General features: G+C 42.0%; 1 protein-coding gene across 4 annotated transcripts in view; it reads left to right on the top strand.

Moving 5' to 3' along the window:
- The window catches only part of IL18R1 (interleukin 18 receptor 1), a 105,905-nt gene extending 93,974 nt beyond the window's left edge, over window positions 1–11,931 (top strand). For all 4 annotated transcript variants that reach the window (XM_030201448.1, XM_030201445.1, XM_030201446.1 and 1 more), the window contains 2 exons: window positions 5,252–5,410; window positions 11,500–11,931. In XM_030201448.1, the coding sequence (XP_030057308.1) occupies window positions 5,252–5,410; window positions 11,500–11,867 (527 nt within the window). In that variant the 3' untranslated portion in view covers window positions 11,868–11,931. The remainder of the gene's footprint in view (window positions 1–5,251; window positions 5,411–11,499) is intronic.
- Window positions 11,932–14,627: the final 2,696 nt, after the last annotated feature.

The raw sequence follows: 14,627 nt of genomic DNA on the forward strand, positions 1-14,627 counted from the left end.
CCCAGTGGTCACCAACCCCCTCCCACAATAAAAAAATAAAATAAAAACCTTTTTTTCCAGCCTGTATGCCAGCCTCAAATGTCATACCCAGCTCCCTGACAGCAGTATGCAAGTCCCTGGAGCAGTTTTTAATGAGTGCAGTGCACTTCAGGCAGGCAGACCCAGGCCCACCCCCCCTTACCTGTTACACTTGTGGTGGTAAGTGTTGAGCCCTCCAAACCCCCCCAAAACCCACTGTACCCACATGTAGGTGCCCCCCTCCACCCATAAGGACTATGGTAGTGGTGTAGAGTTGTGGGGAGTGGGTTTTAGGGGGGGATTTGGGGGGCTCAGCACCCAAGGTAAGGGAGCTATGCACCTGGGAGGTATTTGTATATTTAAAAAATTTTTTTAGAACTGCCCCCCAGGGTGCCCGGTTGGTGTCCTGGCATATCAGGAGGACCAGTGCACTACAAATGCTGGCTCCTCCCACGACCAAATGCCTTGGATTTCGCCGGGTTTAAGATCGCTGGCATTTTTTTCCATTATCGCTGAAAAACAAAACCGGCCATCTCAAACCCGGCGAACTCTGGCATTTGGCCGGGCTAAACCATATTATCGAAAAAAAAGATGGCCAGCCATCTTTTTCGATAATACGGTTCAGGCCAGCTGTTGCGCCACCACCAAAATAGATCGCCAGTGATCTATTTCGCCGGCGCCGTTCGATTATGCCCCTCCACGTATACCAGTGTTTAATCATGAAGAAGTGGAACCATTTCAGAGTTCCAGATTCAACTCTGGTACCTTGTTGGGTAGACTGGACGGACCGTGCAGGTCTTTATCTGGCAACATTTACGATGTTACATTGTCACTTCCTCTCTCTACGTTAGTCTTCATCACAAAACATTTCTTTTTGGAACAAGGAAAAGACCTCAGACACTCAACTTGTTGCTGTTCAAAGCTTGCAGTATTATAACTGCTTTATACTTGTTGAGTTCCTTCAGGTAAGCATCTGTAGCTGGAGTTGAGAAAGGACTGATTGGCGATAGCGGAAGAAAAGCTCTTGAAAAAGCTGCAGTGAAACAGCAGTGCTTTGTTGAGCGATCTGAAGTTGCATATGCCAGTTAACTTGTTCATTTTCAGCCCATTAGTATAAGAGTATGCCTTAGGTGGCTATTTTTAAAATGAATGATGTTGGAATTAAAAAGTAGATATAAAAAATAAAGGGCCCTGTTTACTAACCATGTAGGCGCCTATAGGGATATTGTAGACACGTACACAGGTAACGTGTGTACATGGTTAACGCACATTAAAGACGCTAATGCGCCTATAATGCGGCTTAGTAAACAGGTCCCAAAATAAAGAATGAGTGGGAGGTTTTTAGACCAGTGACGAAGGAATTCAACATTTCAATGCAGGGCCATGTCCAAGCACTGGCCTTGAATATCTAGGTTTGTGCAAACAGCTACCTCTTTTCCAGTCAAGTGTAATATTCAGCACTTAACCACCTAAGTGAAACCAGGCAAAGATAGGACTGTGTTTTAGGTGCACTAAAATATGGGCTTAGTGTGTTTTAACACAGGATTTTCCCATGCACTAAGCTCATATTTAAGGCACCAGTATTTTAAGGATTTCTTTTTTTTTTTTTTGCAGGTCCCATGCTATTTTTTTCATTAGTTCACTGAACTTGCAAAAAATTAATACGGAAACCCCCCTGTTTATTAAGCCATGTTAGCGGCTGGCATTGCCGCGCAGCAGCAGCTAGTATGGCTTAGTAAATGGAAAGGGGGGGTTTAGTGTGTTCTCTAGTTAGTGTGCGCTAATCAGAATATGCAAAGTGGACAATGCTGGAACACTCATTGCCCACCCATGCTGCCACTGCAAAAAAAACCAACCAACCAAATAAACAAACAAACAAAAAACACCCAAAAAACCAGAAAACAACCAAACAAAAAAAAATGTACGGTTAGCACACACAAACAGACAAATTACTGCAAAATGCTTTAATGCATTTTGCGATTAGCATGTTTGGATGTGCTAACTGTACATTAGGGCTTAATGCCTTTTAGTAAAAGGGTCTCTTTGTGACTGACTAGTCTGGGGGAATAATGCACAGGGCCTTCTTTGAGCCAGTATCTGGACATGCAGATATATTTTTTATCTTCTGTTTTTTTATATATTCTGACATGCAGATATTTTTAATGTCTTTATTCATTTATGTCTTTGCTTAGTAAAAATCGGAAAACCTTACAAAGTCTATATATATTGCCAAAAACAGTCTGACTAGAGTGGTGACAACCCATGAATGATGAGAATCGCATCAGTTTGTCACTGACAATAACGATAATGTTAAATGGACAAACTATAAATACGTGTATTTAAATGCAGGAATTCATTAATAGAAACCAAATAAATTACTCACCTATTGTAGTGAGTCATATGCTTCTCGTTGTGTGGTTGCAAAATGTTACAAGAATGATGCTCAAAATAGAAAACTTTGGCAGCTACCAACTCAGATACATTAATGGGAAACCAAAAACTTAAGTTAAAATACAATTTAAAATGTGAATTGGTCCATGTAAGATAAAGAAATGGTTGAAAATACAGAGCCCATATGTGTCACCAGTTTGAAGGAGAAACTGACGCTGGTTAACTGAGTGGTCCTTTTACTAAGCTGCGGCAAAAAAGGGCCTGTGGTAAAATTGAAACCAGCATGCACCTATTTACGGCCTGAACACTTAATACCATCCATTGATCTAGCGGTAAGGGCTTATGCGCTACATGTGCCAAATAACGCCGGAAACACCACATGCGGGTGGAAATAAAAAAAAAATTTGTCCCAGCAATATGGGTGTGCACCAAATCTGAAATTACTATCAGGGGGAGCGTTAGACTGGCGGTAGTCTTGTTTTAGTGGGCGCTGCACACGCATAGAGCCTACTGTGCCTATAGTAAAAAGGAGTGTAAAATCCCATTGGTTAAGAAATCTTATTAAAAATATATTAAAACCAATGCAGCCAGCCATTAAAACAGTTTTAAAAATGTCTTATTAAAACATATGTTAATAACATCCATATGTTAATAATATTTTTAATAAGATTTCTTAACCAATCTGTCACATTCTCAACCTCTCACTTTCCACTGCGACTGTCCCTGCTGCCTTTAAACATGCTGTGGTCACACCTCTCCTTAAGAAGCCTTCACTCGACCCTACTTGTCCCTCTAATTACGACCCATCTCCCTCCTTCCTTTTCTCTCCAAATTACTTGAGCGTGCTGTTCACCACCGCTGCCTTGATTTTCTCTCCTCACATGCTATTCTTGACCCACTACAATCTGGTATTCGCCCTCTCCACTCAACCGAAACTGCGCTTACTAAAGTCTCCAATGACCTATTACTGGCTAAATCCAGAGGTCAATATTCCATCCTCATTCTTCTTGATCTTTCCGCTGCTTTTGACACTGTCGATCACAGCATACTTCTCGATACCCTGTCCTCACTTGGATTCCAGGGCTCTGTCCTTTCCTGGTTCTCTTCCTACCTCTCCCTCCGCACCTTTAGTGTTCACTCTGGTGGATCCTCTTCTACTTCTATCCCTCTGCCTGTCGGCGTACCTCAGGGTTCTGTTCTTGGTCCCCTCCTCTTTTCTATCTACACTTCTTCCCTTGGTTCATTAATCTCATCCCATGGCTTTTCCTACCATCTCTATGCTGATGACTCCCAAATCTACCTTTCTACCCCTGATATCTCACCTTGCATCCAAACCAAAGTTTCAGCGTGCTTGTCTGACATTGCTGTCTGGATGTCTCAACGTCACCTGAAATTAAATATGACCAAAACCGAGCTTCTCATTTCCCCCCCCAAACCCACCTCCCCACTCCCCCCGTTTTCTATTTCTGTTGATGGCTCTCTCGTTCTCCCTGTCTCCTCAGCTCGAAACCTTGGGGTCATCTTTGACTCTTCTCTCTCCTTCTCTGCTCATATCCAGCAGATTGCCAAGACCTGTCGTTTCTTTCTTTACAACATCCGTAAAATCCGCCCCTTTCTTTCCGAGCACTCTACCAAAACCCTCATCCACACCCTTGTCACCTCTCGTTTAGACTACTGCAATCTGCTTCTTGCTGGCCTCCCACTTAGTCACCTCTCCCCTCTCCAGTCGGTTCAAAACTCTGCTGCCCGTCTCGTCTTCCGCCAGGGTCGCTTTACTCATACTACCCCTCTCCTCAAGACCCTTCACTGGCTCCCTATCCATTTTCGCATCCTGTTCAAACTTCTTCTACTAACCTATAAATGTACTCACTCTGCTGCTCCCCAGTATCTCTCCACACTCGTCCTTCCCTACACCCCTTCCCGTGCACTCCGCTCCATGGATAAATCCTTCTTATCTGTTCCCTTCTCCACTACTGCCAACTCCAGACTTCGCGCCTTCTGTCTTGCTGCACCCTATGCCTGGAATAAACTTCCTGAGCCCCTACGTCTTGCCCCATCCTTGGCCACCTTTAAATCTAGACTGAAAGCCCACCTCTTTAACATTGCTTTTGACTCGTAACCACTTGTAACCACTCGCCTCCACCTACCCTCCTCTCTTCCTTCCCGTTCACATTAATTGATTTGATTACTTTATTTATTTTTTGTCTATTAGATTGTAAGCTCTTTGAGCAGGGACTGTCTTTCTTCTATGTTTGTGCAGCACTGCGTACGCCTTGTAGAGCTATAGAAATGCTAAATAGTAGTAGTAGTAGTAGTAGTGGTATATGAAAAATGTTTTTGAAATTTTTTTAAAAATTACATTATAAAAAGTGCACACAAAGAATGATCATATATATGAGAAAACCATTAAAATGTATTTGTATAAAATATATAATTGTTATAGTTATCAATTTCCACCCACAACTGATCACAATATGGAGAGCCCATGTATATGTAATACTAAGACTAACTGACAAAACAAACTGAAATAATGAATCCTGAAAATGGATAAATGTTTAACCTACAAACGTAACCTGTACATGTACTATGATCAAAGAATAACTTAAAAACTAACCTCCAAATTCTATAAAAAATGTTAAAAATTGTGCTGAGTGACTGTACTGCGCATTTGCAGGTGAGTCGGTCACTTGCCGTTTATATATTTGATACTGCATATGGTATAATAATATCAAAAGTAAAAGCGCTTGAGTAATATAACAAATGATTCTATTTGAATCTTGACTTTCCTATGTATATTATGAAAAGAGTTTAATGGAACCACATCTTGCCTTTTCATTTGTAGATGGAAAAGAATTTGATGCTTATGTATCGTACCTGAATGAATGCATGCTGGCCTCAGAAGACGAGAGAGAATTTGTTTTGCAGATTTTACCCAATATACTGGAAAATCATTACGGATATAAATTGTGCATATTTGAGCGAGATGTTACTCCAGGAGGTGGTAAGTGAATGTGAAAATTATGTCTGTTTCTCTGCCTTTTGAAACTATGGTGCAGTTTTACTAGGGTTACATGGAAGGCAATGTTTAAAGGAAGTAACCTGTTCCGGGGCAGAGGGAGCTGCAGTGAATGAGCGAAGTTAGCGAACTAAGAGCCGACAGGCGCGCGCCGTGGCACCCCCCAGTGGCGTGCACCCGGGGCGGACCGCCCCCACTGCCCCCCCCCCTTGGTACGCCACTTGCATAGTGCATCCTATTTAAGAAAAGGGTGCACTATGGAGCCCTTTTAAAAAGGCATGTAAGGACCAACACCTTTCCAGTATGTGCCAAATTGGCATTAACTCCCGGCTACTGTATGCTCTGGGCGGTAATTCTGAATTCGGTGCATGCCGTAAACACTCAGTAGAAAATATTTTTTATTTTCTATCATGTGGCGCTTACCCAGCTGTAAATGGCAGTGGGCGTGTGCTGCATGCCTACTGTCTGGGTAGCGTGTGAGACCCTACTGCTAAGTCAATGGGTGATGGTAAAGTCGCAAGCCAAAAATGGATGCACGCTGGTTGGTTATTTTGTCGCATATCCAATTTCCGGTCCTTTAAAAAAGGCCTTTTTCCAGGATGACATGGAACACACTCAAAGATGCACTCACAGTGCCACAGACTACTTTTTTCTGTGGCTTAGTAAAAGGGCCCCTTTGTGCACATAGGGGTAATTCTCAAAAAGTCGCTGAAAATTAGGCGTCCTCGGTTTCCATTATCGCTGAAAACCAGGGACGACCATCTCTAAGGTCAACCTAAATGTTGAGATTTGGGCGTCCCCGACCGTATTATCGAAACAAAAGATGGCCACCCGTCTTGTTTCGATAATAAGGGATTCCCCGAACCTTCGCCGGGACGTCCTGCGAGGACGTCCTCAGGAAAACCTGGGCGCCCGGTTCGATTATGCCCCTCTATGGCAACTTTGTATTGTTATTTGAATTTTTTTACTGCTGTAATTGTCTATTGCTCATGTTTGAGTTATTCTTATTGTACACCACCTTGAGTGATTTCCTTCAAAAAGGTAGTAAATAAATCCTAATAAATAAATAATGAGTTAGTGCAGCTACATTACTACATACCAACTGGATAGCATAGGAATCCTGCATGAGCCATTACCACCTACAAAATGGGTGGTGGTAAGTACTCATGAGCTAAAAAAAAAATTTTAATTGCCGTGTGCTAATGACAACATTAGCTCATACCCATTAATACAAAACAAATACAAAGGGCCTAATACTTAAAAGGGTTTAATTGGGCAGAAGAGGCTCCTAGCCGATTAAACTCCACTGAGTGACCTGGCATCTGACATTCAGCAGCACATAACAGATTAGTGCTACTGAATATCATCGCTAACTGGCCATCTCCAACCTAGTTAGGTTGTGGGTAGGCCAGGGGTGGAGCGTAGGCTTAGCTGATTAACAGTAATTTTCAGTCTACTAACCTGGTAAGTTAGTACATAAAATTAGGACAGTCATTTTGCTGGGACTGGTCTGAATATCGGGTGATACCAGTTAAATTCCGGGCAACAGGTTATACCCAGATATGTAATGCCAGGAGCCATAAATGCCACAACATTGAATATCCAAGGTCAGGTCAGTTCACAGCAGTGAGTGGCTCCAATGCTACATATAGCTGCAGGCTGAATATTAGGCAGAAAAATTCTATTTTTATGGCTGCAGTAAAAATAGAGTTAATGAGTGGGAAAGTCCCGTGTAAGGGCACAATAAGGCCACTTTTTGCCACAGCTTAGTAAAAGGACCTATAAGTTACTCATCTTGTCCTGAAAATCAGTGTCAAACATCTAACTTATATTCCCTGCCATAGCTCTAACTTATTGCCATCTACATTTTAGGAACCTTAGGGGTCCTTTTACAAAGATACGCTGAAAAATGGCTTGTGGTAGTGTAGGCGCGGGTTTTGGGTGTGCTCTGATCCATTTTTTAGTGAGCCTGTAAAAAGGCCTCTTTTTTTTTGCCGAACATAGATGTGCGGCAAAATCAAAATTGCCATGCATCCATTTTGGGTCTGTGACCTTACCGCCAGCCATAGACCTAGCAGTAAAGAATCTGGGCGGTAATGACCTACGCGCATCAAATGCCACTTGGCACATGTCTGTTACACGCGCCAGAAAATAAAAAATATTTTTCGGACATGCGTAGTGGACGCGTGACAAAATTGAAATTATCGCAAGGGCCATGCAGTAACCGTGCGGTAACTCCAATTTGGCGCATGTTCGGCTTGAGTAGGTGCCTATGCGGCTTAGTAAAGGGGCCCTAAATTTAGGAACTCAGGCCTAGTCCGTTTTCAGAAGGATGGATTTATGCTCATAAGTCCCATAGTTAGGTATCTAGGGAACAATTCTATAACTGGGCACCATAATTCAGCTCCTAGATACTACTCATTGAATGCTAATATTATAATGGAATCTGGCCATCAAGATTCTATTGTAGACTGCAAGCGTAAATCGTCATCAACATTTAGGTATGCCCACTCGCACTATGTCAATAGCAGACAACTGGCGTGTAACTGCTCTTAGTTGCTAATCCAATTTGGACATGCAATTTGATTAACAAGCCAATTAGCACCAATAAGTTTGTACTAACATCAATTATTGGTGATAATTGGCAACAATTTCAAATTAGCTAGGCATTATTCTATAAAGATGAGCATGTAAATTTTTCAGCATGCAACTGAAAAGGTGGTGTGGCAATGGGAGGGGCATGGGAAGGTCAGGGACGTTCACTGCAGATGCACATAGTATTAGAAAATACAGGAGATCAGCACCTAATGTAGGCATCAGGATTTATACTGGGATTCAGTTCGTGTAAATCATTGTCGGCGTGGATCCCAGCGTTAAGCACTATTCTATAAGTGACTCCCATCACAGAGCACTGTTTATAGAATAACCGCTAATTTTTTCAGCACACAAATTTGGGTACCATTTACTGAATCTAGTCCAATAGGCTAGATTCTATATATGGCACCCCCAAAAAATGGCACAAAAAAGTGCTATTCTATAAGCCATGCTTAAATTTAGGCACAGTTTATAGTATTTGCACCTGGGAGTCACACCTAACGTAAGTGTTACCATACTGGTACAGACCGAAGGTCCACCAAGCCCAGTATCCTGTTTCCAACAGTGGCCAATCTAGGTCACAACTACCTGGCAAGATCCCAAAACAGTACAATACATTTTATGCTGCTTATCCTAGAAATAAGTAGTGGATTTTCCCAAGTCAATTTTAATAATGACAAATGGACTTTTCTTTTAGGAATCTATCCAAACCTTTCTTAAACCCCACTAAGCTAACTGCTTTTACCACATTTTCTGGCAACGAATTCCAGAGTTTAATTACACATTGAGTGAAGAAATATTTTCTCCAATTTGTTTTAAATTTACTACTTTGTAGCTTCATTGTGTGCCCCCTAGTCCTAGTATTTTGGAAAGAGTAAACAAGCGATTCACGTCTACCTTTTCCACTCCATTATTTTATATACCTCTAGCATATCTCCCCTCCGCCATCTTTTCTCCAAGCTGAAAAGCCTTAGCCGTTTCAGTCTTTCCTCATAGGGAAGTTATCCTATCCTCTTTATCATGTTTGTCATCCTTCTCTGTACTTTTTCTAATTCACTATATATTTTTTGAGATGCGCTGACCAGAATTGCACATACTATTCAAGGTGCGATCGCACATGGAGCAATACAAAGGCATTATAACATCCTCATTTTTATTTTCCATTCCTTTCCTAATAGTACCTAAATGGTCATTTCTCTCATTGAAGGAGGGTGAACAGTGGAGTGCCTTAGGGATCAGTACTGGGACTGGTGCTATTTAACATATCTATAAATAATATGAAAATCAGAACAACTAGGGGTCCTTTTACTAAGGTGTGCTGAAAAAGGCCTTTTTTAACATTTTTGCTGAACATGCACATGTGGCAAAATAAAAACTGGTGTGCATCCATTTTGGATCTGAGACCTTATCGCCATCCATTGACTTAGCGGTAAAGTCTCACGCGGTAACCTTGCGGTAATCGTCTACGCATGTAGAATGACAATTACTGCCTGGTTTCTACCGTGCACAGAAAAATAAAAATTATTTTCTGGCACGTGTAGTGGACATGCGTAAAAAACAAAATTACTGCCCGGGCCACATGGTAGCTGGGCAGTAACTCCAAACTGACATGAGTTGGGCGCACATAGGTGCCTACGCAGCTTAGTAAAAGGGACCCTAGTAAAGGTGATTACATTTTCAGATGACACAAAACTATTCAAAGTTGTTAAAACACATGTTGACTATGAAATATTGCAGGAAAATCTTAGGAAATTGGAATACTGGGCATCCAAATGGCAGATAAAATTTAATGTGGAGAAATGCAAGGTGATGTATATTGGAAAGAATAATCTGAATATTAGTTACCTGATGCTAGGGCCCAACTTGGGGGTCAGTAATCAAGAAAAAGATATAGGTGTCATTGTAGATAATACTCTAAAATCTTGTGCTCAATGTTCAGTGGTGGCCAAAAAAGCAAACAGGATGCTAGGAATTATTAGGAAAGGGATCGTGAATAAGACTGAAAATAGTATAATGCCTCTGTATCGCTCTATGGTGGGACTGCAGCTTGAGTGTTGCATTCAGTTCTGGTTGCCGTATCTCAAAAATGATATAGCGGAATTAGAAAAGTTCAAAGAAGAGTGACCAAAATGATGAAGGAGATGGAACTCCTCTCGTATAAGGAAAAGCTAAATAGCTTACGCCTCTTCAGCTTGGAAAACACTTGAGGGGAGATATGATTGAGGTCTACAAAATCCTGAGTGGTGTAGAATGAGTAGAAGTAAATCAATTTTCCAAAAGTACAAAGACTAGGGGACACTCAAGGAAGTTACATGGAAATACTTTTAAAACAAATAGGAGGAAATATTTTTTCATTCAACGAATAGTTAAGCTCTGGATCTCTTTGCCGGAGGATATGTTAACAGCAGTGGATTTAGTAACAGAGGTTATTATATCTGAGTTTAAAAAAGGTTAGGACAAGTTGCTTTAGGAAAAGTCCATAATCTGCTATTGAGACAGACATGGGAAGCAACTGCTTGCCCTGGGATTTGTAGCATGGTTGGCATGATTTGGGTTTCTGCCAGGTACTTGTGACTTGGCTTGGCCACTGTTGGAAATAGGATACTGGGATAGATGGACCATTGGTTTGACCTAGCATGACTACACTTATGTTCTTATTTTGGATTATAGCACCAAAGGGGACAGGGGAGACTGAGGGTCGTTTCAGTCTTTTTGACACAAAATAAGATGTGAGTCTATTCCATTTCACCCTCATCCTATGACATCTTTCTAGAGTTTTTCTTTCCATTAAAAGAGGGGTGCCTTTAGGAAGTATTTAAATAGATTTATCATATCTCTCTCTCATCTTTCCTTAAGGGTAGACTCAGTGCCGTAGCGAGGGCGGCTGACACCCTGGGCAGGTCGCCGCTGCGCACCCCCCCCCGGGTGCAGCACAGCGCTTCCCCCTCAGCGCGCGCACCCTCCCCCCTCCAGTGCGCACCCCCCGGAGCGTATTCTTACATGCATTGAGAAGCGAGGAGCGGGCGGGAGGACTGATCCGCCCCCGAGTGCACGTCACTGGGAGCTGCGTTGGCTCCGCTTGTTCCCTGCTCTCTCTGCCCCGGTACAGGAAGTAACCTGTTCTGGGGCAGAGAGAGCAGGGAACCAGCGGAGCCGGCACCCCTCCAGCGGCGTGCACCCGGGGTGGACCGCCCCACCGCCCCCCTTCCTACGCCACTGGGTAGACTATCCCCGTATGCTTTATGATGAAGTGTTGAGTATTTCAGTAGCTAGCTTCCAGACTACCTGAGTCACCTCAACCACCTGTTGAAGATGTAGTTTCAGAATTGCAGTCAGTATTGCAAATGAGGTCTTACCAGAGATTTACATAGCTAAAAGATTATTAGCAAAAAGATAAGACCAATAAGGTAATCAGCATATTCATTTTTGGTTCGGAATTAAATTTTACATTTTTAACTTTTAATATTTTTCTTTTACAGCCATTGTTGATGATATCCATTCATTTATTGAAAAAAGCAGAAGATTAATCATTATACTAACCAGAAATTACATGTCTGATAAAGCCATGTATGAAATTGAAAGTGGTCTGCATATAGCACTGGTTGAAAAGAAGATTCAAGTGATATTAATTGAATTTAAGCCTCTACGTGACTTCAAGTTCATTCCAGAATCTCTGAGCCTTCTAAAATCTAACAGGATAGTGAAATGGAAAGCGAAGAAGTCTGTTTCTCTGAATTCAAGATTTTGGAAGAATATTCGATATTTAATGCCAGCAAAGCCTGACAAGTCTCGTGTGAATATGCTTAGTAATCCTTTGTTTTGGGTTCAGAAATGTATATACAGATAACACAGGAACATTTTGAACTGATTTGAAACCAATGACGAACTTCAATGAACATGTGGTAGTCTGAGCGTCTGCTAAACTAATATATAGGGATGCAGACTTATTTGAAATGGTATGAGAGATGTTAACAGCAAAAGCAGAGACGGCCAGAGGGATAATGATGTCACTGGAGCCACATTTTGGTTATAAATTTTCTTGTTGACCTGACATGGCTGTGTTCGGCAAGTGCCTACATCAGGGGTCCTAGCATTAAAATAATATTATATATAAAAAAAATTTGTTGCAAAGAACTTTATTTGTTTAAATAAAATATATATATATATTACAAAAATATTATAATTCAAACACAAGCAATACTTTAAAAAGAATAACAAACAAAAAAAAAAAGAAAAATGAAAGAAGCATACTTCATACTTCATAAATAGACATACTTAGAAGACTTTTTACTAAATGGGCTTCTTAGCATTTAAAGTCATTAGCATGCACTAAATCTGTTGGTGCACCTTAGTAAAAGGACCCCATAATCTCATTATATAAATAAACTAAAATGAAAATTAACGGTATACATGTAACAGTAATTAAATATAGGAAGTACTTTGCAACAATTTAGTTGTATAATATTATTTTAATTCTAGGTCCCCTGACACAGGCCGTTGCTGAAACAGGGCTGTGTCAGATCAACAATAAAATTTGTAACTGGAGTATGGCTCCAGTGACTTCATTATCCCCCTGGTCTTCTCTGCTTTTTGGTGTTTCTGTTTTCTGCAGAACATTGTTGTACTTCTCTTGTTTCTCTTCTGTATGGGAAATAGTAACAACATTTTCCATGTTATTTCAAGTAATTTGAGGCTGAAATTAGTTTTTATCCCAGTGCACACTCTCTTTGGAAAGAGAATGCACTCTTTCCAAAGAGTGTTTACTATTTACAACATTGCCCCCCAAATGGAAAAAAAAACCCAAACAAATAAAAAAACAAAAGAAAACTTTGCTCCAGCTTGTGAACACATACAGTCATAGCCTGATGATCAGAAGCCCTACGCTGTTCCAAACAGCGCTCTGAAAATGGCGCTGGAACAGCACAAGGTTATAGCGCCCCATGATTAGAGCTAATAGCGTACAAAGTTAGACACACTATTAGTTCTGATCATAGGGAAAAGTGCGGGAGGCTTTTGCCTGAGCGTAATCCTCCCGCACTTGCTTGATAGGTCTGGGCTGTCAAAAGCCCAGACCTGTCAAACACAGGGGCTGGAGGTCAGTGGGACCCCTGGACCCCCCTCTAACTGTAAGGGCCTGGTGGCCTAGTGCCCCCGACCCCCCCCCCCCCGATGCAAAGTCACGGAGGGCTGGAGAACCTGTGAATCTCTAGCCCCCCCTAACCCCCACTTGCACCAAAAAGAAAGCACTGGTGGCCCAGTGGGCCACAAACCTAAGTCCCTCATCTTATGGTATAGGGGTTCCCTCTCTTTCCCCGGCCCTTGGTGGTGGAGGAGGGAGTAGCACACTGCCTCCTCTTCCAGCACCACCTTCAAAATGGTAGCACCCAGCTCTGCCCAGTGCATCCTTATATGGTAGGGAAGCCCTGCCCAGTGCATCCCAGGATGCACTGGGTAGAACTGGGTGCCACCATTTTGAAGGCGGCACTGGAAGAGGAGGGAGTGTGCTATTCCCTCTTCCACCACAAAAGTACCGGGGGAGATGGGGCCACTAGACCACCAGGTGGGGAGCTTGGGTTTGCGGCCCACTGGGCCACCAAGGCTTTTTTTTGGGTACGAGTGGGAGTTAGGTGGGTTGGAGATCCACCGAATCTCAAGCCCCCCATGCCCTTAAGTCGGGGGGACTGGAGGTCCGCCAGACTCCAACTCTTGTGTCACTGGCTTGGGATGCGGGGGTCAACTTTGGGTAATCTGTTGGAGGAATATGGGAGGGTCTGCTAGCATGCAGATGCATGTTGGATAGGGCTCCCCATTCTTTCCCAATGTTCTAATAAACTGTAATGCCAACTCCGAACTGGCGTAGGGTTTACAGGGTTAGCAGTGTGCTAGTTTAGTGCGCTGCCTGCTGAGCATTGGGGAGGAATACCAATGTCCCTGTTTAGCATGCATTTGCATGCTATTAGCGTTCAGAGCCAGTGAGCGTGTTGTTGCATGCTACAGTTCAGTAAGAAATTTTATGGCTATACAGTGAAAAAGTCTTTCTATTGCTATGGTAGTCATATTTAAAGACAATTTTTTAAATCATTTGTAAATACATAGGAGGCAATTCTGTAAAGGGTGCTAAACTTGGTGCCAAGAAATGAGGGCCAGAAACAATAGTTCCAAGTGATATTCTATAAGGGGACGTATAGAATACTGAAATAGGTTAAAAATATGTGCCAATATGTAACTGTGATCCATTACTCAATAATGGAGTTGTGAAGTTCAAATGATACTCAATGCAAAGCACACTTCACTCAAATCAATATGTTCAGTTCATCCACTCCCAAAACCAGTCTTATGTATATCTTGAAAAAGGAAGAAAGAGCCTCAGATAAAACACAGGTGTTTAGCTTTCAATGCCCGTTTAAATAACAATAATCAGCATAAAAGCACTCCAACCTCTGTGCTGTTCTAGGCAAAGTATAGTGTAGATTAAACAGCCAGCTAAACCATTCCCAAGTAGAAGCTTTACCAGTAGACTCTCAATTCTAAAGCAAATCTTCTTTATTGTAGTACTCATAATAAACAAAGAAAATCCAACTTACAGTTCAGTTGCTTGGACAGAATT

Source organism: Microcaecilia unicolor, chromosome 4 (genome assembly GCF_901765095.1).
Source record: "Microcaecilia unicolor chromosome 4, aMicUni1.1, whole genome shotgun sequence".
In the NCBI taxonomy this organism is placed as follows: domain Eukaryota; kingdom Metazoa; phylum Chordata; class Amphibia; order Gymnophiona; family Siphonopidae; genus Microcaecilia; species Microcaecilia unicolor.